This window comes from Eptatretus burgeri, unplaced genomic scaffold, assembly GCF_056783735.1.
Source record: "Eptatretus burgeri isolate ZD-2024b unplaced genomic scaffold, Ebu_testis_v1 Ebu_testis_scaffold_3178, whole genome shotgun sequence".
In the NCBI taxonomy this organism is placed as follows: Eukaryota; Metazoa; Chordata; class Myxini; order Myxiniformes; family Myxinidae; genus Eptatretus; species Eptatretus burgeri.
In genome coordinates, this window is record NW_028225126.1 from 7,278 (window position 1) to 32,025 (window position 24,748).

At 46.7% G+C, this 24,748-nt stretch overlaps 1 protein-coding gene across 3 annotated transcripts; it reads right to left on the reverse strand.

Moving 5' to 3' along the window:
- Positions 1-362: 362 nt before the first annotated feature.
- On the reverse strand, positions 363-23,831 carry LOC147006415 (cell adhesion molecule 3-like). Of its 3 annotated transcripts, none has more exons than XM_085868846.1 (13): positions 23,558-23,831; positions 21,037-21,186; positions 14,808-14,969; positions 11,788-11,922; positions 11,528-11,677; positions 11,306-11,396; positions 7,049-7,224; positions 6,420-6,602; positions 5,852-6,001; positions 5,621-5,671; positions 5,367-5,417; positions 1,931-2,011; positions 363-858 (listed from the first exon to the last, which is right to left on the reverse strand). In XM_085868846.1, the coding sequence occupies exons 1-13, from the start codon at positions 23,643-23,645 to the stop codon at positions 518-520; spliced, it is 1,809 nt and encodes a 602-aa protein (XP_085724972.1). In that variant the 5' UTR covers positions 23,646-23,831; the 3' UTR covers positions 363-517. The 3 variants fall into 3 exon arrangements, with proteins under 3 accessions (XP_085724972.1, XP_085724975.1, XP_085724973.1); XM_085868849.1 differs by having other exon boundaries at positions 21,033-21,186; positions 23,558-23,713; XM_085868847.1 differs by lacking the exons at positions 21,037-21,186; positions 23,558-23,831 and adding an exon at positions 16,278-19,203.
- Positions 23,832-24,748: the final 917 nt, after the last annotated feature.

Here is a 24,748-nt window from a genome sequence, read left to right on the forward strand (position 1 = left end):
GAAGGGCCAAATGGCCCCGTTTCCTTGTTTGAGGTCAGTTTCTTGATTTTCAGATGTACAGACACACGTACATTGAGAGAATTACCTTGTGGAGCAGAGGGAGAGTGTTGCCCATGACTTGACCCTGGGTACCCCCAGCACGTTTGAGAAATCTGGTGGATATTGACCCAGCCATTTTGTTTCCATGATTTTCAGACCAACACAAACAAAGAGATAATTTCCTTTTGTGGGGTGTGGGTGTGGAGATTTTATGGGAGGAACAGCTTGAAACCTTACCCTGATTCTGACGTTCTAACACTCAAAATTTGGGGCCTCCAGATGCGACGGTTTGGCCGTGAAAGAATAACAAACGAACAAACCCAAACACTTGAAACTTTATACATATTTGCTTCACAACTTCCGGTACAAAAAACTTAATGTTTGCTTTGATATCAACTCCAAACTATTTGTTTCGAGAACAACTAACGCACACAAACTCCACGAGTACAAACTATTCGCGGCTTGTCTAATCGCGTTATCAGGCGATGCCACGTCGGAACCTTTCATCTCGTGCGAAACCTTCCAGGTGATTCCGCCAAGTCTCCTGCCAAGGCAAAATGATCGTGTGAAGGTCCACTGTATTCTCGAGTTGTCGTGTGCGACAGGGCGAGCGGACCAAGTTTCCCATGATTAAGTACTTCATTCCAGGATTTAAATGGGGGGGACATGAACAAATAATTTGCCAGGCGCGCAAAAAAATATAGCCGTCCTTGCCACGTTGGAACAATTCCCCAACACTCTTGAACACGTCCAGCAGCAAAACTTCGTAACGAGTCCCCTCGCTGTAAATATTCTCAGCAGACACCTCCACCTGTATCGCTGCAGACACGAACAAAAGTAGCAATGACGAAGGTGACATCATTACCTTCGGCCCTTGTGCTGCACAGATCAATGCTGATTATATCTATGCAGTAACCGATAACCATTCCTTTCACACAGTATAACATATTCAGTGAATGATTCACAAACTCCATCCACCGAAACGGTGCGTAAACAACTCTCATAGTCTCAATAGACAGGACTGTGTAAATATTGTTCCGGATCTGGTCGAAGGGGTAAATGGGAACCTATTAGAATAGTTATTTCATCGTGCATGTTCGCATAAGTGTGATGTGATGACTAATAATTATTTTTGAATAAAGAGTTAAGGCTCATGGAAGTAATGAGAACACTGAACGGATCAGGACACAACAGAACGAAAGGAACAGTAGAGAGAGGGGAGAAACACCAACAATAGGGTTGAAGGACAAAATTGAGGGAGACTTGGACAAATCATAGCTGTGGGGAGGAATGAGGGGCAGGGGAAGATGCACGGGGTGGGCAAGATGGACACAGAGCAAACTTTCAGGAAGGAGAAACTGGAAAATTGGAGGGAGGGGGGTTTGGGGGTTGACTTAACGAGGGTAGAAAAGATCATGGTTTTGGATGGGGGGGTGATCTGAGATGGTTGTGAACAGCTGTCTTGAAGACATGGAGGGAAGAATGGGATTGAAGAGAATGTGGAAGTTGGTTCCACAGGCAGGAAGAAAGGCCTGATAATCTTCTGAAAGATTGAGGGCCTCCATTCTCCAACCATCACGAGAGGAGCAGAAGCATGTCGAAAGTTGAGCAACCAGAATGGAATCAAAACTAATGGGATCAGAGGACAGGTTGTTTGAAAACAGGAAATACTTGACATCAGAGGCAATGATGGATTTCATGACTTTGTTGTTGGAGGTAAGCTCATTGGTCTATGGTTGGTAGGGTCTGTTTTTGCACCCTTCTTGTGGATGGGAGGGATGTTTTCTGACTTGCAGGCAGAGGAGAGGAGGCTAAAGGAGGACAGACTGAATATTGGGTGAGAAGAACACATCGTCCATTTCAACTTATGGTAAAACGACCCGAAACTTACCGAATTCTCTCTTGTGCAGCAGCTTTGCGAAGTTCCACCTCCTCAGGGAAACCTGTGGCTTGCAGTAATCCCTACAGAATGCTACACGAAGGCAAACACACATGTATTAGTGGAGCTGAGGTCCAATTGGGACCCACGTATGGAATAGAGGAGGGAAGGTCCATCGGAATTATGGCTGTTACAATATTCACATATAATAATCCAGATATTGTGATGGTGATGGAGATGATGAAGATGAGGGTGATGGAGATGATGAGGATGGTGGCAATGATGGTGATGAGGATGATCATGTTACATTTGTCGAGGTGGGGGAGGGGTGGAATATACCTTGAAGCAGGAGAAGATGTAGTAGTATGATCTGTGTACGAGTCGTAAGCCCATCAGGATGTGATGAAGTGGGGGAACGTTAGCTTAAGCATTGTCTTGTTTGAATGTGCACAATATGGGGGATGGTGCGTTGCAATAATTCGTTCGGGATGAAGGTTAAGAAAATTGAAGATAAAACCTCTTGTATGCCCCACTGGATGAGGTTCCTGAATTGAAGCCGAAGTGAAGACAGAGAAGGAAAGAGCTTGGATCACCTCCTGATAGGAGTGGAGCTTTTCGTCGCCGACAGACGGGCAGAGTTATGAGCGCATCCAGAAGGCTGGAGTTTTTGTTGCCCTGGGAGGGCGCAGTTTTTGACACCTCTCACGAGAGCGGGAGAGGTGTTTTTGGAGTGCCGCTGAGGATAGCGGATTGGGCACTGACAGAGGAGAGTAGGAATCATCTCAGCGAGAGAAGGAGATTGTGTGGCAGAGGAAACGGTTGCCTGTCTGTGGTGCCTTCCTGCCTTCTCGTGTTCATACCTTTGCCCTACTCCATCGGCTACTCCCCATTTTGTCGTGCCTGCCACCTATTTATCATCCCTGGGTCTTACCTGTGTGTTTCTTTGCCTCATCATCACCTCATCTCCCAGCAGAGCTAAGGCCTCCTCCGGGTTTTCTTGCACCCAAACCCTGTCTGTGCTTGAATCCGGTGTGTGACGCCTTAGAATTTATTTCTCAATGTCGTGGATCGGCTCGCTACTCTCGCCTCTCCACAGTCGCACCCAGCTGTCAATAGACTTTGTGTCCATTTATCCTGAGAAGGTGGAGAGTTTGCTGTCAAACCTTGACTCAGTTTCTGCAACCGGTCCAGGTGGCATCAGCGCACGTTTCCTAAAAACGTGTTCCTCTGCTTTTGCTCACCCTCTCTCTGTTCTATTCACCCTCTCATTTGCTCAAGGTCATCTGCCATCTGCTTGGAAATCAGCAAACATTACTGCTCTTATTAAAAACGGTGCAAAAACTGATCCCTGCAATTACAGATCAATCAGCCTTCTATCAATCATCAGCAAGGTTATGGAATCCATCATCGCTTCAGACATTAAATCCTTCCTCTTCTCCAATGGCTTGATTTCCGATCATCAATTTGGTTTGAGACCAGGTCACTCAACCCTGGATATGCTGCTTCTGCTCTCCCAACAATGGATGGAGGTCCTCAATGCCAGACAGGAAATCAGAGCAATATCCCAAGACATATCGCGTGCTTTTGACACGGTCTGGCACCCTGCCCTGCTCATCAAACTTTCTTCCTCAGATATCCAAGGACATCTCCACTCATGGCTTGCAGACTTCCTCAGGTGTTGCAGTCAACATGTGGCCTAAAATGGAGTTCTCTCATCCCCTCTTCCAGTCCAGGCTGGAGTTCCTCAAGGCAGCATCCTGGGCCCTGTTCTTTTTCTGTTTTTCATCAATAATCTCTCCGACTCTCTGGAAAATCCTCTTTATCTCTTTGCTGATGACTCCACCCTCTGCCGTACCATCAGTCATCCCAAAGATCGGCAAGCAGCAGCTTCTTCACTCTCTGCAGATCTAGATAAAATCACAAGCTGGTCCAACACGTGGAACATGTCTTTCAATCCTGACAAATCTCACACTATCACTATGTCTCTCTGAAAGGACCGTCTGGAAAGTCCCTCCCCATCCCCCCATGTTCTTTCTCAACAATCCTCTGGAAGAAGTCCTTTCAAGCTTCTGGGTCTCACGATCTGCCATGAACTTTCCTGGGAAAGCCACGTTTCCAAGCTGGCCTCCAAAGCCAGTCGCCGACTAGGCATCTATCACACAAAGTACTTCCTCAGCACACCGAAACTTCCAAAAACATACAAAGGTTTCGTCCACAGTCTGGAGTACTGCTCCCCCCTTTGGGTGGTGCTCGTGCCTCACACCTGTCTCAGCTTCATGCTGTGGAAACCAAGACATTTAGGATCATTGGTATCTCCCACGGTGAGGCTGAGTCTTTGGGTCAATCACTCTCACACCGCAGGCAGGTCGGTATTCTGTCTGCCTTCTACCGTCTCCTCTCCGGCCTGGCCCCCCCTGCTCCGTCTGAGATATGTCCCTCCTCATATTTCCGCAAGGCGCTCAAGGTCCACCAGCAACCCCCTTCTCGTAAAACGACCAAAATGAAGAATCACTGCTCACCTTCACTCTTTTATTCCTCTTTTTTCCCACCTTTCGAACAAACTCTCACACTCTCTTCAATCCCATTCTTCTCTCCAGGTCTTCAAGACAGATGTTCACCACCATCTCTCCCCCATCCAAAACCTCGATCTTTTCTACCCCCGTTAATCCACCCCAAACCAACCTCCTTCATATTCCTTGCTTTCCTTCCTGAAAGTCCCTGTAGTGTCCATCTTGTTTCCCCTGTGTACCCCACCCCACCCCTCTCCCTTCCACAGATCTCATGTCTCTTTTCCCCACTGTTTTGTTCTTCCCTCCTCCTGCCCCTCTTATCTTCCCTGTTCCCCTTATTGCACGTTCCGTGTGGTAGCTCTCATATGAGACTTGACAGTGTACACAAAAATGAAAATAAAATGTAAAAAAGACCCCAGAGAGCGAGGCGGCCAATGATTGCCTGATGAAGGATATAATGAAATAAGGTTGTTAATTATCTTCAAAAGGAGTATTTTAATGAACCCAAACACCCAATTTTCACTCCTGCACTCCTTTGCAGATCCCTCGGTATGCATGCAAAGTTTCAGACTGCGAGGTTTCATAGTTTTGGAGATATGCAGAGACGCACATACACACACACACTGACATTAATTAGTGTGGATGGATTCTCTGTCCCCACCTTCCTTTCCCACCTCAACCCGCCGTCGTCTCCACCGTCGCGATCACCATCCCCTGGTTGTAAAATAATTAATATCCTCGTCTGCTTCTTGCGGTTCCCGTGCGCACAAAGCCACCATTGTTCGAGCGCAGTCCAGGGGAGAGAAAGCCAGTTTTGGTCCATCCGTCCAGCGTCGGTCTTAATTGGCGTGGACACGACAACAACAATAATGGTGATGATGATGATGATGATGATGACGGTGATGATGATGACTTTAATAGTGAAGTGAAGAACCCACCACCAGTGCTGGTCCTCGTCGACCCTTGTCCCATAGAATCAGCAAGCACACCTGATGGGTAGTCAGGTAGAACAATTCGATTAAAGTTATTGTTCAAGCAGAATCATTAAAATGTTTGTGTTTGTTTTGCATCACTTGAAAAGAAGTTAAGAAGTAAAAATTATGATTGTGGAGATGATGATGATGATCATCATCATCATGGTGATTGGTGATGATGATAATGATGATTTTTAATAGTGAAGTGAAGAACCCACTGCGGGTGTTGTGCCTCTTGACCAGGTGTCCCACAGAACCATCAGGCACACCTGAGGGGTAGAGTCAGGTGGAACAATTCAATTAAGGATCCATATTGTTCAAGCTGATTCATTACAATATTGTTTAATGCAGATTGAGAAACATTAAACAAGTGAAAGGTTTTATTACAAAGCTTTCAGCGAAAACTGAAGGCATACCTGTGATGTAGAGTAAAATGGTGGAGTACGTACGGGTGCAGGGAGTAGTGATTGAATCGAGTAGCTGATAACCCTCCGCACAACGGCTGCACTTGAGACCCTCAACTCCTTCTTTACAAAAGCATTGCCCGGTATGTAGGTTGCACATATCGGATCTCGATCCGATCACACTGCAGTCACAAGCTACCAAGGCACACGGAGGCAACAACCTCTTAGGTATTTAAACAAATGCACAATCGACCGGAATTCATTCCACGAGGTCACCCTGTTGGTTGTGTCACTCCTGGGAGCTGTGGCTCTGCCAATGAGGCAATAATTTGAAATTTGGCAAAGATGTCTGCACACACTGGCCTACTCTTTTTGAAAGGGCACAGTGGGATATTTAACACCTGCCAGTGAATGCTATCTGAAAGGACACCCAGCTTGATGTCCTGAACGGACTGATGAACTCCCTCCTCCACTCCCTCCCTCACACGCAGTCTATAAAAATATTTAATGGAAGCAACATGTCCGAACTTGGACCTCATATCGATCCCTACTTCCTACCCAATCCTACACACCCCCAGTTACCGTGCAGATCCCCCATCACTCAAGTACTCACGCTTGCAGGCGTTGTGATGACTCATCACGTAGTTGAAATCTCGGCAGAATAACAGGGAACAGACCTGGCAGTGTCGTCCGGTCGTATTGTGTCGGCAACCGATGCACCGACTAAGATTGCCAGTGATTCCGTGCCATCCTTGCTCGATTTCGCAGGTGTTTGAGTGATCGTTGCAGCTGCATTCTGCAGGTACACGAGTGGGGAAACAAAGGGAAACGAAACGACAATCACAGAGATTCCCCCATTGAATGAGATTCCCCCATCAAACAGTCTCTCCCTTGTGTGCACTCCTCATCATGGAATACAACGAACGATCAACAGGGTGCTAAATCAGTGTTCGAGCACACCGACATTCACGTTCCGACGTGGACACAGAAATTGACCGATGAAATGTGTATAATCGAACCTACCGTCTTGAAAACCTCATCAATCAGAAATGGAAAATACATAATTTTAAAACTCAAATCTATTTTACATTGGTATTTCGTTTCCCTCCTCGATAAGCTGACAAGCTAGAGCTGTTTCAACCACATTCGAAGACTTGGGAAGTGAAATAAAGGTTCGAGGCAGGGCAGGATTATCTCCAGTCTGCGAGAGCCAGCTGATGGGCGAACACTCGTCTAACTTACCGGAAACAAAGATGTTCAGAGTGGCTTTGGTTTCTCCCTGTCGATTCCGAGAGATGCAGACATAAACCCCAGTGTCAGACAACGAGAGATTTGACAAGATCAGGAAGTTGGACAATCCTGAAGAACGGCGAGTGGAAAGAGATTTTTCATCATGAAACCACTGTGGGGAAGATGGCCTGGGGTGAGGTTGAAGGGTGGAATACATGTCAAACAAAATTATGAACATATTTATTTATATTACACATATATACATATATATATATATATATATATATATATATATATATATATATATATATATATATATATAATATATTAAAAAAATATATATGTATATTGTTACGGATCTGGAAACCATTTGCATTCAACATCCAGGTCCCAAAAGTCAGTTCTCCCATGAAGTACATGTGAGACAGATCCCTTCCTTTTGTCTAATGGGACAATCAAAAACGTGCGTTGTGACTTCTTTTTAGTTCAGTTATTAAATCTTTACATCCAACGAACAACCAACAACCATTCCATTCTCCTTCACGAACCACCATCAACCTGCTCCTAAACGAGCGCTTCGCTCGCCCAACCCGAAAGCCTATTGAGGTACATCCCTCTGAGGTGGAATCTCGAGGATGTTCGAGGCAGTTTCATCACCACCACCTTTCACGAACACGTGTGGGGTGGGCGGGCTTCCCGGTATAGCCGAAACCTCAGCCCAGAAAGGGCGGACCCATGGAAGCCCCGTCCAATCTGGGCGAACAGTGACGTCAATTTCACCAAGGCCCCTCCCCACTGAGGGAGGTCCATAAAAGTTACGAAGCCATCCTCAGCGGAGAGTTCTGGAGAGAGGAGTGTCGAGAGTTCTGAGGGGGTTCGGTCGTGTTTTATTGGGTTGCGCTGGAGTTCTTGAGTGGTTACGAGCAGTGGTTAGGAGGGGCTGTTACGAGTTCTTAGTTGGTTTTTGCTGTCACGAGGGTTGAGCAGAGGGTCATCGAGGCGGCGAACGCGTCTCTGCTGAGCCTCCACAAGGAAGGGCAGAGTGATCCCGACCTCCCTCCATGGACCCCAACTATTCACCACCCGAGCTCCGCCACGAACCACGACTCCCCCACGTGCGACTGGGACCAGGCCGACGACCTTTAGCAGGTGCCACATTACAGAGACTCCCTTCCTTCGACGACCAGGTACCCACAAACTCTGACCCCCAGCTTGTCTCTCTTCACGGCTGCGAGGGTCAAATAAAGACTCTGGGGATTCTTTTCTTTTTGTGTGTGTGTCTGCACGTGGGCCCGTCTTGAAGTGGAACTGTGTAAGTGCTTGAATCCTTGTAAATATTCCTTGCATATTCGTGTTAAGTCTTGCCTGTGTTTTTTTTTTTTTACTGTTAATAAACCTTTATTAGAAATGTTCCCAGTCCGTTTCTGTCCCTTCTTACATTGGTCCAGCATGGTCCGGGTCTGAGTATTAGCGGGGTTTCATCCCCAGTAATCGGTCTATTATAGCCGGGACATCCTGGTCAGGCCCCGCTCGACTGCAACGAACCGGAAAGGTCGGTGGCAAAGCGGTAGTCCGTTGTGTGAATTTACCTCTGCAGGTAGGGTAAATCCGGTTCGACCAGGCGTTCCGAGGGCGTGGATACTTCGGTACTTTGGCTCTGGACAAATAACCCTATGCCACGTGATCGAGATATTGGCGACCACGGTCGGTTCTGCGACCCGTGGCTCACGGAATTATCCGGAGCGACGGCCAACAATTCCGGGGAGTCGGGTGGGAAACGGCGAAACCTCCCCAACCTCACGGTCGTTTTTGCCACTGACCCCTGGCCCACAACAATATTGTTATGGCTGTGGAAATTCGCAAACCACCATTCAGTTCCCGTAGGTGAGATAACTCTAAGTACATGTGTAGTTAGCCCCAAACCCGTTGTTTAGAGGGAATTTATGTGATTCATTTGGGCTGCGACGCTTTGAGTTTGGCATTTTTCTGTTCTATCTTTATTTTGAATCAACCGCCATAACCATCAAACCACCACCAAAAACCCTCCACCACCCTCACCTCTCTCCTTCTACGGCCATTCCCGCATCACCTGTGAACCCTGAGCGTCGGGCTGTCTTGGGCTCGTTCAAGCGATACGCACCGAGTCGCGAGTGCAAATCGCGGCCTTTCCGAGGGAAAATTCGGATCAAGAATTCCACACGCCCACTTCTGATCTGTCCAATCAGCAAGCACGGAGCGGCTTGGCCCCGCCTCCAGGCACGACCGTGTGAAATCGAAATATGCAAATTCTAGGATCAGGGGAGGTTCACGCCCCTTTTCCTCCGTCCAATGGGCGAGCGTGGCTCCGCCCCCGAGCTCATCCTGATCCAGAAATTTGCATATGGGTTCCCCTGCCGGCCTATAAAGCGCCAAAGGCAGAGAGTTTTGGGGCAGAGTCAGTTTGGAAGAGTGGCGGAGTGTGGCAGAGTTTTGGCAGTCAAGTCGGGTTGGAGAGCGGAGTGGAGTCGGGAGGCGAAGGCGTCAAGGTGGTTTCTGCAGTTGGCTGAGGAGAATTGTGGGAGGAGGCCAAGGAGCTCGGGTCCAAGGCAGGGAAGACGGCGGTCGGCGACGAGGTCGCGGTGGGATCGCTCGTCGCGGGACCCAAGCCAGCCAGCCATTCTCCTCCCCCAGAGCATCAACAATTTCCCCCTTTCCCCCGCGCTGAGATAGTGCAAAAAGGGGGCCCCGTTCCCACCCCACTCCAAGCGGTGCCAACGAAACCCGCGAAGGAGCACGAAGTCGGGGCACCGCCGGGCAGCCACATTTGCGGCTCGTCACGAGGACGCGGGTAGGTCCCACCCGGTCTCGTGGACCTGACCGCTCCTTCAGGTCCCGCGCACACATTGGCCGACGGGCCCGTCTGCTCCCTTGCCTATGAGGGTGGCTTCTTTCCTTTGTTTTTGAGTAAATGTGTGTCGGCGCCGTGTGAAGTAAAACTGTATAAGTGTTGCCGTGTGTTCGCGTATTTGGTCGTAGCTCTGCATTGTTGTTTTTGTTTTAAATCGATATATGTGCATTCTGACTGTTTGACTGTATATGTGTGTTTTTCGTGGGCTGGGTAATAAATGTGTATTATGTTGAATTGTTCCCCGTTTCGCTGCGTCGTTTCCTTCGTTTGAATCTCCATCTTGCTTCACGTAAAGGGTTTGTAGTGGGCTTAATACGCTCGATAATTAATCGGAACTGTCGAGGCTGACGATAACACCGCTCGGTTATCCCGATAGCACGGAACGGACCGCTTAAGCGGTTCGTGTCCGCAGTCGACCTGCGGCGAGGTACGATCTCCCGGTTTACCATCCGCGTGGGTACTTAGGTAGGTCGAGTTTGGTGAACAACCCTATCCTACGCGGGTGGCCGATTGGCACGATCGTGGTGAGATCGAAAGGCCCACCCGTTACTGGCTCCGGGCGATAGTTCCCAGAGGGTCACGACAGAATTGTCCGTTCCGGTGGGCGAGGCGGCCGCCATTCGAGTCCAGCGGCCGATCGCATGCCGGCGGGCGCGAATTCGCAACAATATATATCATATAAAACTCTTTCTAACCACTGACTCACTCACTAACTGAGTGATATTAAAGATCAGTATCATCCGGGTGAGACAGAAAGCTGAAATTTTGCGTGCTGATGGACATCGAAGCCGGTACACAATATATGAAAATATAAATAAATGTGGGGGAAAAAATGAAAATAAGTAAATTAATAAATGCAGGTGAGCAACCCAAAACAATGGAGAAGAACGGTAATTTTTTGTGCCGACGGACATCGAAGCCGGTACACTGGAAAAAAATCACAGAATCTTCGGAAAGCATCTGTAAATGAAAATATAAATAAATGAAAATAAATAAATGAAAAATCAAATGCAAGTGAGCGACCCAAGACAATGTGGAAGTTTGTTTCCAAGTTCGTTTGTTTCCACCATTTGTGAGCACACCCCGCTGGTATATACATATATTCGTTATATTTCGATTTTCTCCCACACTCAAAACACGACACAAGACTTCCTCCCACAGCAACTTGGCAAATTTATCTCTGTCCCTCGTTCCACTTATCTTCATGACGAGTATGACTTACCAATCCGAGTCTGACTCATCCTTGTATAAACAACACAATCATTGGCTGAATCTTCCCAGAATGCCTCTTGTCCGGCTCATAACTCCTTCATTGCTTTGTCCTTCCCTCCTAAACCCACCCACACAAACACTGTGACTGTGATCATCAATTCCCCTCCAACCTTGGCCTTCCCTTTGTTCTGCATTCATACGTCAGCTCCTCTCCCACAGACGACCTCCCGGATGTCTTCGAGATCTCCAGCTCTGGAGGGTCTAGAGATTGGAACAAAAGAAGAAGAAGAAGAAGAAGAAGAAGAAGAAGAAGAAGGGTTCTGCATTCATAACACTGAACAGTTCAAGCTGTATTGAATAGAATGAGTCATGGTGTCACACATCACACTTACACTCAACTTGCAAAGCAAAGTTTGTCTGCAGCGTGCCGGTCAGGTGACTCACAACACACGACACGTGACGTCCATCATCCCGACGATTAACCAGGATTCTGACAGTGTTTCTGACATTGCCCTTCATATCGAGGAGATGGGTCGTCCCATCTGGAGATACAGCAAGTAAGTGGAAACCAAAATAAGGAAATGAGACATTATGACAACCATCAGAAACTAACGACATCCAAGATCAACCAACAGGGAAATGAATAGCTTACAAAGAAGCTGCCCGTCTTTTAGCCAATGGATCGTTGCAGGTGGATGGCCTAGATTGCTCGTGCACAAAAATTCGATCGATTCGTTTTCCCCGATTGGCTTCTCAGGGCCACTCACGACTGGCTGACTTGGAGGGACTATGCAAGTGTTCGAGGATGAAAGAGTTTGGAGCAGATGTTGAACATCGGAAAGGTTGGTGGGGAAAAAAGGGCAAGGCAAATAACAAGGAAAGAGTTTTCCAACCGGTAACCAAGTGTTCAGCGATACAAACACAAAAACATTTTGATGCAATGATGGAGCAACAGAGCTTGCCATTTTGGAATAGCATCACAACAATAGCAAGCATTTAAGTGCATTTGTAAACGAGGAAACGACGTGCTGATTGTCATCCCTCAAGGACCTGCACGTCAACACTCGAGGCCTCCTGTATCAGAAACATACAGTACAGGACTCAGTCACCAATAAAACAACAAAAAGAGCAATCAGAGATAGCAGACCCTTTCCAAGATCTTGTTTGGTGTGGTGCTTGTGTATGTTGTATGGTGTTTGTGTGCTGGTGTGTTACGTCATAAATAAGAGACATCACTGGAATTGCAACTTTATAACTGCTGGCAGTGATGATCGGTTACCAAGACATCCCGTTTCGATGCAACCCCGCTTTGATCAGACGACCCTGAGTAATCAGAAGGAACGGTGAACAAGAAAAAAGCAAAGATGAAGTCATCAGGAGGAACGTGGATAGGATTCGGGATTCTGCTGATACTTCTCCACCTTCAAACCAATCCAGGTGCAGCCAACTGAACTTCATTCAAAAAGAAAAAAAATCAAAAAGCACCCAGATCAAAAAAATTTTTACATTTTTTTTAGAAGAAACAGAATGTGTCGGATTATAATTCAAACAGAATTCGGAGCGTAATTGTTATTCTTGAGAAAAATGCCAGGGGCAGAGGAAAGGTCCAGGAGCACGGGATGTGCCATGTGGCAAACTTTAGAGAAGAAGGGAAGTCACACGGCTTGAGAAAAATGCCAGGGGCATCGGAAAGGTCCAGGAGCACGGTATGTGTCATGTGGCAAACTTTCGAGAAGAAGGGAAGTCACATGGCTTGAGAAAAATGCCAGGGGCATCGGAAAGGTCCAGGAGCATGGGATGTGTCATGTGAGTCATTCCACCTCATATCACCGGAGACCTCCCAGTTGACCCCCCTCAGATTTACTTTAAACGTTCATAAAATAGTTCCCAGGTATCAAAATGAAGCTGCGTAGAATTTTAGGTCCATAGATTCGGTCAACTCCGAGATAATGAGGGTTGAAAATGTGGTTGTGGGCCTATTTTTATGGTCGTTGCGAGCATTACAAAATCAACGGCGACTTATAAACTCCCACAACTTTTAAAATATTAATGCTCGAGCCTTGAAATTTTCAGAGATTATTCTTCTCTCACTGCTCTGTAAGAAACAAACATAAAACGGAGTATACCTCTCTCAATTTTTATGATCTGAATATTTTGAAATCCAGAAAAAAAATGTTGGTTTTGTATGAAGACCCAACTTTGAGACCCCATATATTTTTATTGACCAATCCCAGAAGCTTGAAATTTTTTCAGGTAATAACTGGATGGTCGGAGTATTCAAGTACATGTTTACTTTTCTTAATGAGTCATATATAATACAGTCATGATCCCTCAAAAATTGAAAATTTTCATTTTTCCCCGAAATTCAGGTGAGGATTGCAAATATATGACAAGGTATACCACTTCAAATTGTTCACCATTGGAAAGAGCATATTCAAGTTTACAAAAGTGTCAAATATCAAATGGACCTAAAATTTTACGCAGCTTCATTTTGATACCTGGGAACTATTTTATGAAAGTTTAAAGTAAATCTGAGGGAGTCAACTGGGAACATTTTCTTAAATTTGGTGATTTCAGATGGAATGACTCATGTGGAAAACTTTCGATAAGAAGGGACGTCACATGGCTTGTGGAAAATGTCAGACGATAGAAAAGAAGGGACATTCAAACAATCTCGTGTGCGTGCTGTACTTCCCTTGTGTTCTGATGAGGAACCAAGTAATACCCGAGAAAAGTTCATATGGAAACAATTTAAACCCATTTCAGTGGTTGCTCGGATTCAATGGTTGCTCGGAGACAAGAAAGCCGGTAAAAAAACCCTTTGTAAATTTCCGTTTGAATATTTGAACAACAGTTTCATCCCGAGGTGAGTGGTGTGGTCGTGCTTGTTGGTGGAGATGTTGTATTTAAGGTAAGATGTGCATGATTTAATGTATTATTATCTATTACGAGAGCGAAGGAACGGCCTGTGTGGTTGTTTGAATGTTTTTTTTTGGTTTGCACGTACAGCCACGCATGTACGAGCACGCGAGAGCGAAGGAACGGCCTGTGTGGTTGTTTCTGGCACGCAGTTTGAAAGTTTTTTCACATATATATTTTTTTTTTGCACATACGGCCACGCACGTACGGGCACGTACTAGTATTATAGAATGTGTGATGGGAGTTGTGAAGATGTGATGATATATTAAATCCTTGAGTGAGTAAAGTTTGATTCGTGATGTTACATTGATGAGTTGACTGACTGCCTGGACGTTGTGGATCTACTCATGTGGGTAATCCAGTGATGTGGATCCGTGACTGAGGATGTGGATCCGCCGTTTGGAGAGGTGCTGGAGGACAAGGATCGAAACGTCGAGGAAGAACGGTCCCCAGCTGATGATCCGTGCGGTCGGAAACACCATTCATTTGCTTTCAGGCTAAGGTTGTTACTTTAGGTAAGGGAACCGTGTTTTGAGGTTACCATCATTCACAGCAATCCCATAAATTATATTATATTTCAGGAATAGCCGATACTGCACAATTGAGAGTGTGTGTGTGTGTGTGTGTGTGTGTGTGTGTGTGTGTGTGTGTGTGTGTGTGTGTGTGTGTGTGTGTGTGTGTGTGTGTGTGTGTGTGTGTGTGTGTGTGTGTGTGTGTGTGTGTGTGTGTGTGTGTTATGGAAGGCATTCATACCCCAAACATTGACACGTGTAGAACCGGTGAGGGTGAGAGTAATTACACCACTGTAATCTGTGCAGGTGTAAATCCCATCATCCTCCTCTTTTAGGCTCTGGATTGAAATGATGGATCGATGTGGCTGCCATGACACCAACTGGATTCGTGGATCGCTTGTCACTGGGGGATTAAAGAGGTGAGGTTAACGGCATAAAAAATCATCATCTTGTTTAGTTTGGCTGATCCTGAACTCCCTCATTTTATTCTCTCCTGGAGTCTCTTTCATCGAGTCACCTTTCCCTATTTTAGCCCTCCAGCTTAACACAATAAATCAGAGGTAGCATACTTGTATTTAAGTTGTCTAGTCTACTTTGAATATCAAACAGAATATGATTTGAGAGTAAAATATCATCCTGATGTTCTGCAGGTACAGTAGGGTCTGGTATCATGTATTCCACTGACCCATTGAGTCAGAAGATAGATGGTGACTTTCAGGCGTGTAACACACACTTGTCAAACCGACACAGGGCTTCGTCTTCCCATTATAGTGGAAAAGGCTCCAAAGATACCAGAATACCTTTCACAAAGATGAGACCCTGCGTGCTGGTACCCTGACAAAATTCTAAATTCCTACTGCTCAGATTGGGCTGATTTGGCCGACTCGTTTTGCAAAGTGCTTTGACATATTTAATGTGAACACGCCGATGCTGGCTGGATTGGACAGCTCTCCAAAGGAGGACACACGAAATGATGCAATCAAAAAACGGGCTCCGGCACACGTGGACGACAGATCGGCCCTCGCTCCATTGGCATCTCCCGCGATGACGCTGAGTCTTTGGGCCTCTCACTCTCTCACCGCAGGCAGGTCAGTGGTCTTCCTGTCTTCTGCCGTCTCCTCTCCGGTATCGCCCCCACCTGCTCTGACTGCGATTTGTCCCCGCCATATTTCCGCGGGGCGCTCAAGGTCCGCCAACAACCCCCTTCTGGTAAAACTACCCAAATCACGAATCACTGCTCATCTTCACTCTTTCATTCCTCTTTTTCCCCACCTAACAAATCGCCTTTTTCCCCGTTCAATCCCATTCTTCCCTCCAGGTCTTCAAAACAGTTGTTCACCACCACCTCTTATCGTCCCCCATCCAAATCCTCGATCTTTTCTTTCCCCGTTTATCCAACCCAAACTGACTTCCTTCAAATTCCCTGCTTTTCTTCCTGAAAGTCCCTGTAATGTCCATCTTGTATTCCCCATGTTCCCAACCCCACCCCTCTCCCTTCCACAGATCTCCTCATGTCTCTGTTCCCCACTGTTTTGTCCTTCCCTCTCCCGTTGCTCTTGTCTCATGTCCCCCCTTGCTGTGCGTTGTTAGCTCTCATACGAGCCTCGACAAGGAAGACAAGAAAAACATTTAAAATAAATAAATAAAAGTTCATCGAAGCTCAGTTCCCCGGACCATCTAAGCGAAGTTTACTGTTATATTTTTAGCTCACCTGGAACATCGTCCTGCAGTGCTTGTGGGATGGTGTGTCGTCCGCCCATCAGGCATTCAGTCCGTCCGTCCGTCCATCTATAAACACTTGCAACTTCTCAGAAACTACACAAACAATTTCGATGAAACTTGACCACAACCTTCATCACCCGGGATCCCCAAAATATGTATTCGCTTTCTTCTCAAAAACTACACAAACAATTCCAATGAAACTTGACCACAAACTTCATCACCCGTCGTGTACCAAACTCGTGATGGACGTATTCAGGGTTTTCGCGACGATTTTTTTATTTCACGAGGTGCGAGCAGAACACAGTTCTAAAGCAAAGTGTTTCGGATTTCAGAATCGGATCCGACGTATGCTTGCAAACAATTTGGTCATCAGACAGTTATTTCCCTAAATGCATGTCCAGGATAGACCCATCCCCATGTCTGGTGGGATTCTAACTTTTATGCGTTGGAGAAGGGTAGAGAACAGATTTCCTTTCTTGTGGGATGGACTTTTCCTCTTTACGACACGTGCACGCGAGAGATAGCCGTAAGCCCAACGGAGGCTCGTTCTACCCCTTTCCATGGGGTCACAATGACTTGGAGGTGGACGATTTATTTACACTTTGGACTTGCAGGACATTTGTTTGAGCACACCGCGGGCTGTTCAGATTGGAACTTTCCCATCTGGATTTCTCCCACCTTTTTTGATCGACGTTTGACACCCAATTTGGCAGCTCTGTGGATGCTGGCTGGCTCTTGTTCCTGTCAAGCTGAACGAGGAGGGAATGATCGTGAGGATGACGGTTGGTCACGTGCAACGATGCGCCAATAGGCTAGGTGGATTTGGCTGAAGTCTGCTTGAGGCCTACAATTGTCGCCTACAAAAAGGATGGGAGGACCGTTTTCCTGACCGTTTTCCAGGCATAGTGATAAGCATCTGCTCTTTGTCTAATTTTCTATCAATGTCTGTTTAATTCTTTAATTGTCTGAAATTATTTTGATTGATTTGAATTCAGCAATTTTCGCCAAAAGGAAAGAAAAAGTTATTCTGTTTATTTATTTTCTTTTTAATAAATTCGTTGACATTTCAACCTGTCCGTGCTTGTCCTGTCCTTCCATTGATCCGGCATTGTCCGAACCGAGATAGACTGCAAGGTCGTTCCCAAACTAATTTACCTGTCATAGTCGGTGTGCATCAGCTTCAAATGCTCGGCCACCCGACTTAAGATCTAATCAAGACAAGATTGGTGCATCGCCGAGGGCATGCTCCCCATTCAGGAAGCCAGGTGACCTCCAGTTAAACGGCAAAATTAGACGGTGGACACTGGAACTCGTGGTAAACTGATTGGCGTTCGTGGTTCTAAAGCAACCCACCGTACCACAAAGTTAATTGTGAGCGGTGGCCCCAGCTCCGGCTCTTCCGAGGAGGAATGGGGAGTAACCCCCTCATAATACACTCGGTCGCTGTGGCCACCATCAAAATCTCTTCCTTTTCTCTGATTTTACAAAAACCTCATTTCTCAACACTGAGTTCATCCAGCCTCCTCTTTCACTTTCAGCCGAAGTTAATTTTCCTCCATACCTTGACCCAAAAACATTCTCACCACAACCCCACCCGGGAAGTCTGTCGCAGGTTATCCAGTCTGGGAATCTTGAGGCGTCAATTTTGCAGAGGCTGTGTGAACACAACCCCCCTATCGCTAACTGCGTGGACCTCAAACATCCGGGGTCTCTGCTCCAACCTGGAAGATTGCTCAATCCAGGCCGCTGCCGATAAACTGGACATCATCTCTTTAAGCGGACATCTTCTTCCCACAAGACGTCTCTGACTCCTTTGTGTCTCTCCCTGTCTATCGTATACTCTGGTGTGATCGACCAGAATCCTGTCCTGGCAGCGGATTTGCATGATGCGTCACAAACTCCATTTCTCATTCTCCATGTGCTGCTCTTACACCTCGCAAACCACAGGAGTACTTCGGGCTCCGACTTTCCCTCCGCTCCCACCTCGTGTTCATCTCTGTGTTGTACCATCCACCAAAAAGTGATGACTCCATCTACATCTCTCTCTCTCTTTCAGACGACATGGACCAACTTTTAACCACTCATCCCAACTTTCTCTTCCTCATATGTAATGATTTCAATGATCACCTTGCTAATTGGCTGGGTGCTAATACTTCTCTCACCAGCCATGGCTTTCTGCAAAGGACTTCTGTGACTCCATGAGCTGAATCAATCTGGGAACTTTCCCATCTGGATTTCTCCCCATGGCAAATCTTTAGTTCATACGATCATGTGCTTGAGAAGGTCATCATCTTTCTGGCCATTCTTAGATAACAGCATCTTCACCAGTGAGTCTGGCAGTTCAATCAGGCAAACTGGCAGGGACTGCAAGCAGCCATCTCTTTTCAGGAATGATCTCCTATATCCACCGCCGTGAGTATGAATTCAACTGAGGAATTCTTCCACAGATACCTGCTCTTTCTTTGGCACAGATTCATCCCACCTTGTCTTCAATTATCTTACCCATGCTCCCTCTCTTGGTACTCTAAATCCTGTGATGAAGCAGTTGCCTTCAAACATTTGAATTCTCCACCTGGAAGGCAAATGCAACCGAAGATCATTTCACAAAGTCCGCAACAAGAGTGAATCTACTCTCAGGAGAGCCAGTAAATAACATGTGTCAAATCTCAACAATGAGCTTTCAAACTTGTCTCTATCCTCTAAAACTTGGAAGCACCTTGTCAAGTCTGTCTCTCGTGTAGACTCCCCTTCCATCCTTCACTCATTTCAAATGGCACCATCATCGATTCTACTCGTGAGAAAGTCGAATGCCTCAATTCTGTGTTTGCTTCAAAATGTTGTGTCCCTAACTCTCCTCTGTCTGTCTGTCTGTCTGTCTGTCTCTCTCTCTCTCTCTCTCTCTCTCTCTCTCTCTCTCTCTCTCTCTCTCTCTCTCTCTCTCTCTCTCTCTCTCTCTCTCTCTCTCTCTCTCTGTACCCACCCTTCCCAGTCGTTCCCAACTGTTCCTGCACTCTGCATCTTTTGCATCTGAGAAGAGGAAAAAGTTTCTGCCAAACCTGAACTCTGATCTGCAACTGGACTTTTTGACAAGCATCAGCTCATGTGCCCTAAAAACCTGCTCTGCTGTTCTTGAACTGCCTTCTCTCTGCCCTTTTCACCCTATCATTTACCATAGGTCATCCTTCCATCTCCTAGGAAATCAGCCAACATCACTGCACGACATAAAAAGGTGCAAAAATGGATGCCCTCAACTACAGACCAATTATCTTACTTCGAATCATCAGCAAGGTCATGGAATCCATCATCGCAGTCGATATGAAATCATTCCTTTTCTCCAACAACCTCATCTCAGATCATCAATTCGGATTCAGACCAGGTTACTCCACCTTGGACGTGCTCACCCAACAATGGATGGGGGGTCTCAATGTCAGACATGAGATCAGCACTGTATCTCTGGACAGATCTCGAGCTTTTGATACAATCTGGCATCATGCCTTGCTCTCCAAACTCTCTACCTCTGGAATCCAAGGACAACTCCACTGTTGGATTTCTGACTTGCTCTACTTTCATAGCCAATGTGTAGCCCTCAATGGAACTCTATATTCTCCTCTTCCTGTCAAGGATGGAGTGCCCCAAGGCAGTGTTCTTGGTCCAATCCTATTCCTAATCTTCATCAATGATCTCTGAATCTGGAAAATCCTCTTTATCATTTTAATGATGATAAAGCCGTGACATCAGCCTCAGCCGTGACATCCCTCATCCTTCAGCCAAACAGACAGCAGCCTCTTCCCTCTTTTCAGATCTTGAAAAAAATCACAATCTTGGAATATGTCTTTATCACCCTGAGAAATCCCACACATTCACGCTCTCTCTCTCTCTTCCACATAACAGTTCCACAAATCTACTTTCTCAACAATCCTCTCAAAGAGGTTCAGTCACTCAAAGTCTTGGGTCTCACTCTCAGCCCCCCTGCATCAGACCTTGCTCAGCTCGACGCCATCGAAACCAAGGCCTTCAATATCATCGCAATCTCTCGCGACGAAGCCGAGTCAATGGGCCGATCAAGTTGACATCACAGATAGGTCGGTGGTCTATATTGAAGCATATGTCTTCAACCGCCTCCTTTCTGGTCTTGCACCCTCTGCCCTCTCTCTCTCTCTCTCTGTGCATCGACACCCCCCCCACCCACACCACCCAACCTCCAGGTATCTGCAGGGCTCAAACGCTCCAACATGCTCACCTCTACTCATTTATTCTTTCTTTTTCTCTCATCTGTGGAAGCACCTTCTACACTCTCTTCGATCTCATTCTTCCCTCCAGGTCTTCAAGACAGCTGTTTGCCACCATCTCAGGTCATCCCCCATGCAATCCCATGATCTTTTCTTCATCCGTTAAAACACTCCCGACCCCTCTGAAAAATTTTGCTTGTGCATCCATATTGTCCACACCTTGCATTCTCCCCCTTGACCTCATCGTTACCTGCATCGCTTGTTTGTCCGTCTCTCTCGATGTTCTCCCTCCACCCTTATGATGGCGTTTCCCCTTTGTCCTGCTGTTTCTTTTGTTATATTGTGTCCTGATCTGTTCTGTGTTCCAGCTGTTCACGAGCTGTGACTGTGTGTAAAAAAAATTCGTAAAAAAACACTGCCCGGTAGATATCCAATTGTTCATAAAAGGTTTGTAATACTTCCCGACCATTCCTGCTGTGTCGAACACATTCATTTCGCAAATTCCTTCCACTCACTCACGCTTCGTTTTTTCGTAAAAGAGAACTTCATGTGGTTGCCTCTCCCACTTCAGGATACTCTTTGTATCCTGTGGTGCTGGTCTCCAACAATCGAGTTGAATCGTTCCTCCAAGGATCGCAGAACCACCTTTCACTATCAATAAATCATCATCTGAAAGGTGGTGGTGACGGGGAGGATGGCGGTTGAGAGAGAGGCAGCACGTTATAATTAGCACAGAAATTATCTTTTGTACAACTCATCATGATCAGCATGGAATGAGATGTTTCCAAAGCATCTGCTTTTCCAAATCAACGTGATACTTATTCCACAGAATTTCGAAGCACAAATATATCTGCCACATCAGCCATTCAAAGACACTTTACACGATTCACAGTTGCACATCACTGGCCGGTTCCCGGTGCCCACATGGGATTTTAAATGGGGTCCGGATGGTGGGGCAAAAATGAAAACGTCGTCCTGTCATCGAGCCGGCAAGCTGGGAGCAGCACCACATTTATTGCCACATCTGATGTAACTTACATGCTCTAATGGTGGTGACTCTGCCTCTCTGACCCCAATCTCACCCCCTCTCTCCCTCCCATCCCTATCATTCTCTCTCACATCTCTTCCTGTCTCCGACCCTTCTCTCTCGCTCTCTCCTTTCCTCTCCCCTCATTATCTCACCCACCACTCCCCCTCCTCCTCTGTTGAGGGGACTGCAGCATGTATGAATCAGATTCGAAATGAGCCGACCGGAGGCATGCAAAGGTAGCTGCATGTGCGAGCATGAATGCATACAGGTAGGCCTTTACCAGGTAGATAACGTGGGTTTTAAATGCTTCCCCCTCCCACCCCGGTTTTATACATAACTTGGTGGTTTAAAAGAAAATGTTGCTGTTTGGGCATGTTTTATCGCCCTTCCCTTTCCCCTTATGCTGCCTTCCCTTTCCTTCCCCTCACACGACATTCTCTTCCCCTCACGCTGCTTTCCCTTCGCATCACGCTGCCTTCCCTCCACCTCCCCTCATGCTCACCCCCTCCACTCAACACCCCATGGACATCTCCCAGCAGTTTCCACGAACTGTTTAACATACCCCATTTTGTGCAATCCTGTACCACCTCTCTGCCCCCATCTCCAAAACTCCCACGACCAAACGCAAGTTGAGAACCCCCCCCAGCCATGCTGACCTCTTCCCAAACTCCCGGCGCCTCTTCAGTCCCCGTGCTCTCTCCACAATCCTCCTCACTCCGCCTTCCTCTCCTTGAGTGCATAGCTGTGTTTGGTGAGGCGTCGTTTGATGATGGAGCCCCACCCAAACCCCTTCCTAACTCTTTCCCCATTCCTAGCTCCCCCCTGGCTCACCCATGCGAACTGCCCGATGCCTCATCCCTCCTTGCTCCGCCACCCATCCTCACTCCTTGCTCTCCCCTCCCTACTTCCTCTCCCCTCCCTACTTCCTCTCCTCTTTCGCTCCCCACACCCCTCTCTCATTCCCTCTTCTATCCTCCCCTCCATCCTCTCTTCCTCCGTGTGTGTGTGTGTGTGTGTGTGTGTGTGTGTGTGTGTGTGCATGCGCACACACACGAGGTCATGAGCAACAAGAATCCGAACTCGCCCAACCAGAATAACTCTCATCCCACGTAGGTTTTTAGGAAGAATCCAGCGCACACCCGTGCAGCACCACACGCAGTTCCGGATTTGTGGTGGTGGAGGTCCCGGGGGACACACACGGGTGGTGGAGGCCCTTTCTTCTCCCAATGATAAATTAAATCAGTGGTTTTCAACCTTTTTTACACCGACACAAACTCCCAGCTCTTGTATCTCACTCGTGGCACTCGGTGTGTTCAATTCCCCACTTGTATCATCGCCTGAAGAGCATCGCAGCCTCCACGAGTCAAACCATCGGATAAAATACATCAATTCAGGCTTTTATTACCACCAACGGATTCCACCCGAATGAAGATTGGCAAAGTGTGTAATTAACCCGTCACAAGGATTGTGTAACACTGTAACCACCACCAAGGTACATTTCATGGAATTCGAGTCGTGGAACAGTCAGGAAGGAGACGTGAAGCGACGATCGATATGTTCCTGGAATCGGACAGAAAGTAAGGATCCCTCGAACAGGTGAACAACTGACTAGGTTAGCGAAACTACTTCCACCTAGACTCGTGAAATCTTCACCAAAATCGAATCATTTCGCTCCGGAAAACGGAATATCACCTCAACATGACCTTAACAACAACAACAACAACAACAACAATAACAATAACAATACTATAGCCACAACAACCACCGCTTCAGGGAAAGCTTTTCTCGGCCTGAGGCCTCTAACATACTGCGGCCTTCTCAAGGCCCGTGACCGCGATCATATATATATATATATTTATATATATATATATATATATATATATATATATATATATATATATTTAATAATCCTTGTTTTACACTGAAGGGAAAACTGAAATGGAAGACATTGGGGGGTGGAGGCCCCAGGACACGTGTCCCTGTTCCCCTCGGGGAAATGAAGGAACTCACCACGAGCACACACGAACAGCAGCATCAGGTGGAGTGTGAGGGAAAACAATACCCTCTCCTTCGATGAGGGTAAAAATCCGAGCCCCATTGTTTGGCAACACGTCCTTGTTCCGGAAGGAGAGAACGACGGGAGCAGAGAACCGGTGAAGAAACCATTAAAAAATTCCCAAACCCAACACAACAACAAGAAGGAAAACAAATCCACAAACAACACGAGCGGACAACACCAGGTCGTGGTGGAAGATGAAACTGTGACTCTCCTCGTCCCGGGACGCTTTGGTATCGCCCGCTGCTCCTGATTGGTCAAGGGACGTAGCGTGTGTCGTGTGGGCGGAGTTACTCCGGCAAGCTGAAGATCGAAACGAGCTGTGATTGGTCGAGATAGTGGAGGCGTGGCGATAACCTCTGACGTATGATGACGAGGAAAGACGACGCGTTGTGATTGGTTGAAACGTCGAGGCACGGAAGGAAGGCCTCTCCTCGGATTCACAAACAACACCAAGATGTCTGTTTCATCACATTAATCACTTCACTACGTCATCAATAATAATATTATTTTTCTGCTTGTATCAAGATGTGGAATTTTCTTTTGTTGTTCAACGTTAAAAATCGTCAACGACATCTTTCTACATTTTAATGATAATTCCTTGAGTTTGCTCGGCGAACGTTCGTGGAATTCACACGTCAGGCGTCATTTATATATTACATACAATTCCTCATCACGATGCCGGCAATAACTCGCCCGTTGTTTGGACTGGACACAATGGGATCTTCAACGTCCACCAGCTGATGCGCTAATGCTAGCAGACGGTACATCCGGCTTAACCATCCCATCAAAAAGGCAGCGGACACATTTATGCCTCACCCTGCATGTGAAACACCAGGATTACATTTATAGGTTGGTCAGGATTCAAACCCAGACTCAACAGCTCCGAGGTGAGGTTGGGATGCCTCGAGGATGTTTTATCAGTCCAACGACACATTGGTCTAAAAATACTGAGTATGTAATATTGCACTGAATTTGCATGTACCGAAGGTCATGCTGCTTGTGAGTTTTTGAATATGTTGTGTATTTTGTGCAGAAAAATATCTTTGGCCCACAAATGCCAACAAACCAAGATCCAGAGTCATCGTATGGCACAGATATCAAAAGCATTGATTCTTCCTCGTGTGGCTTCGCTTCATGAAGCT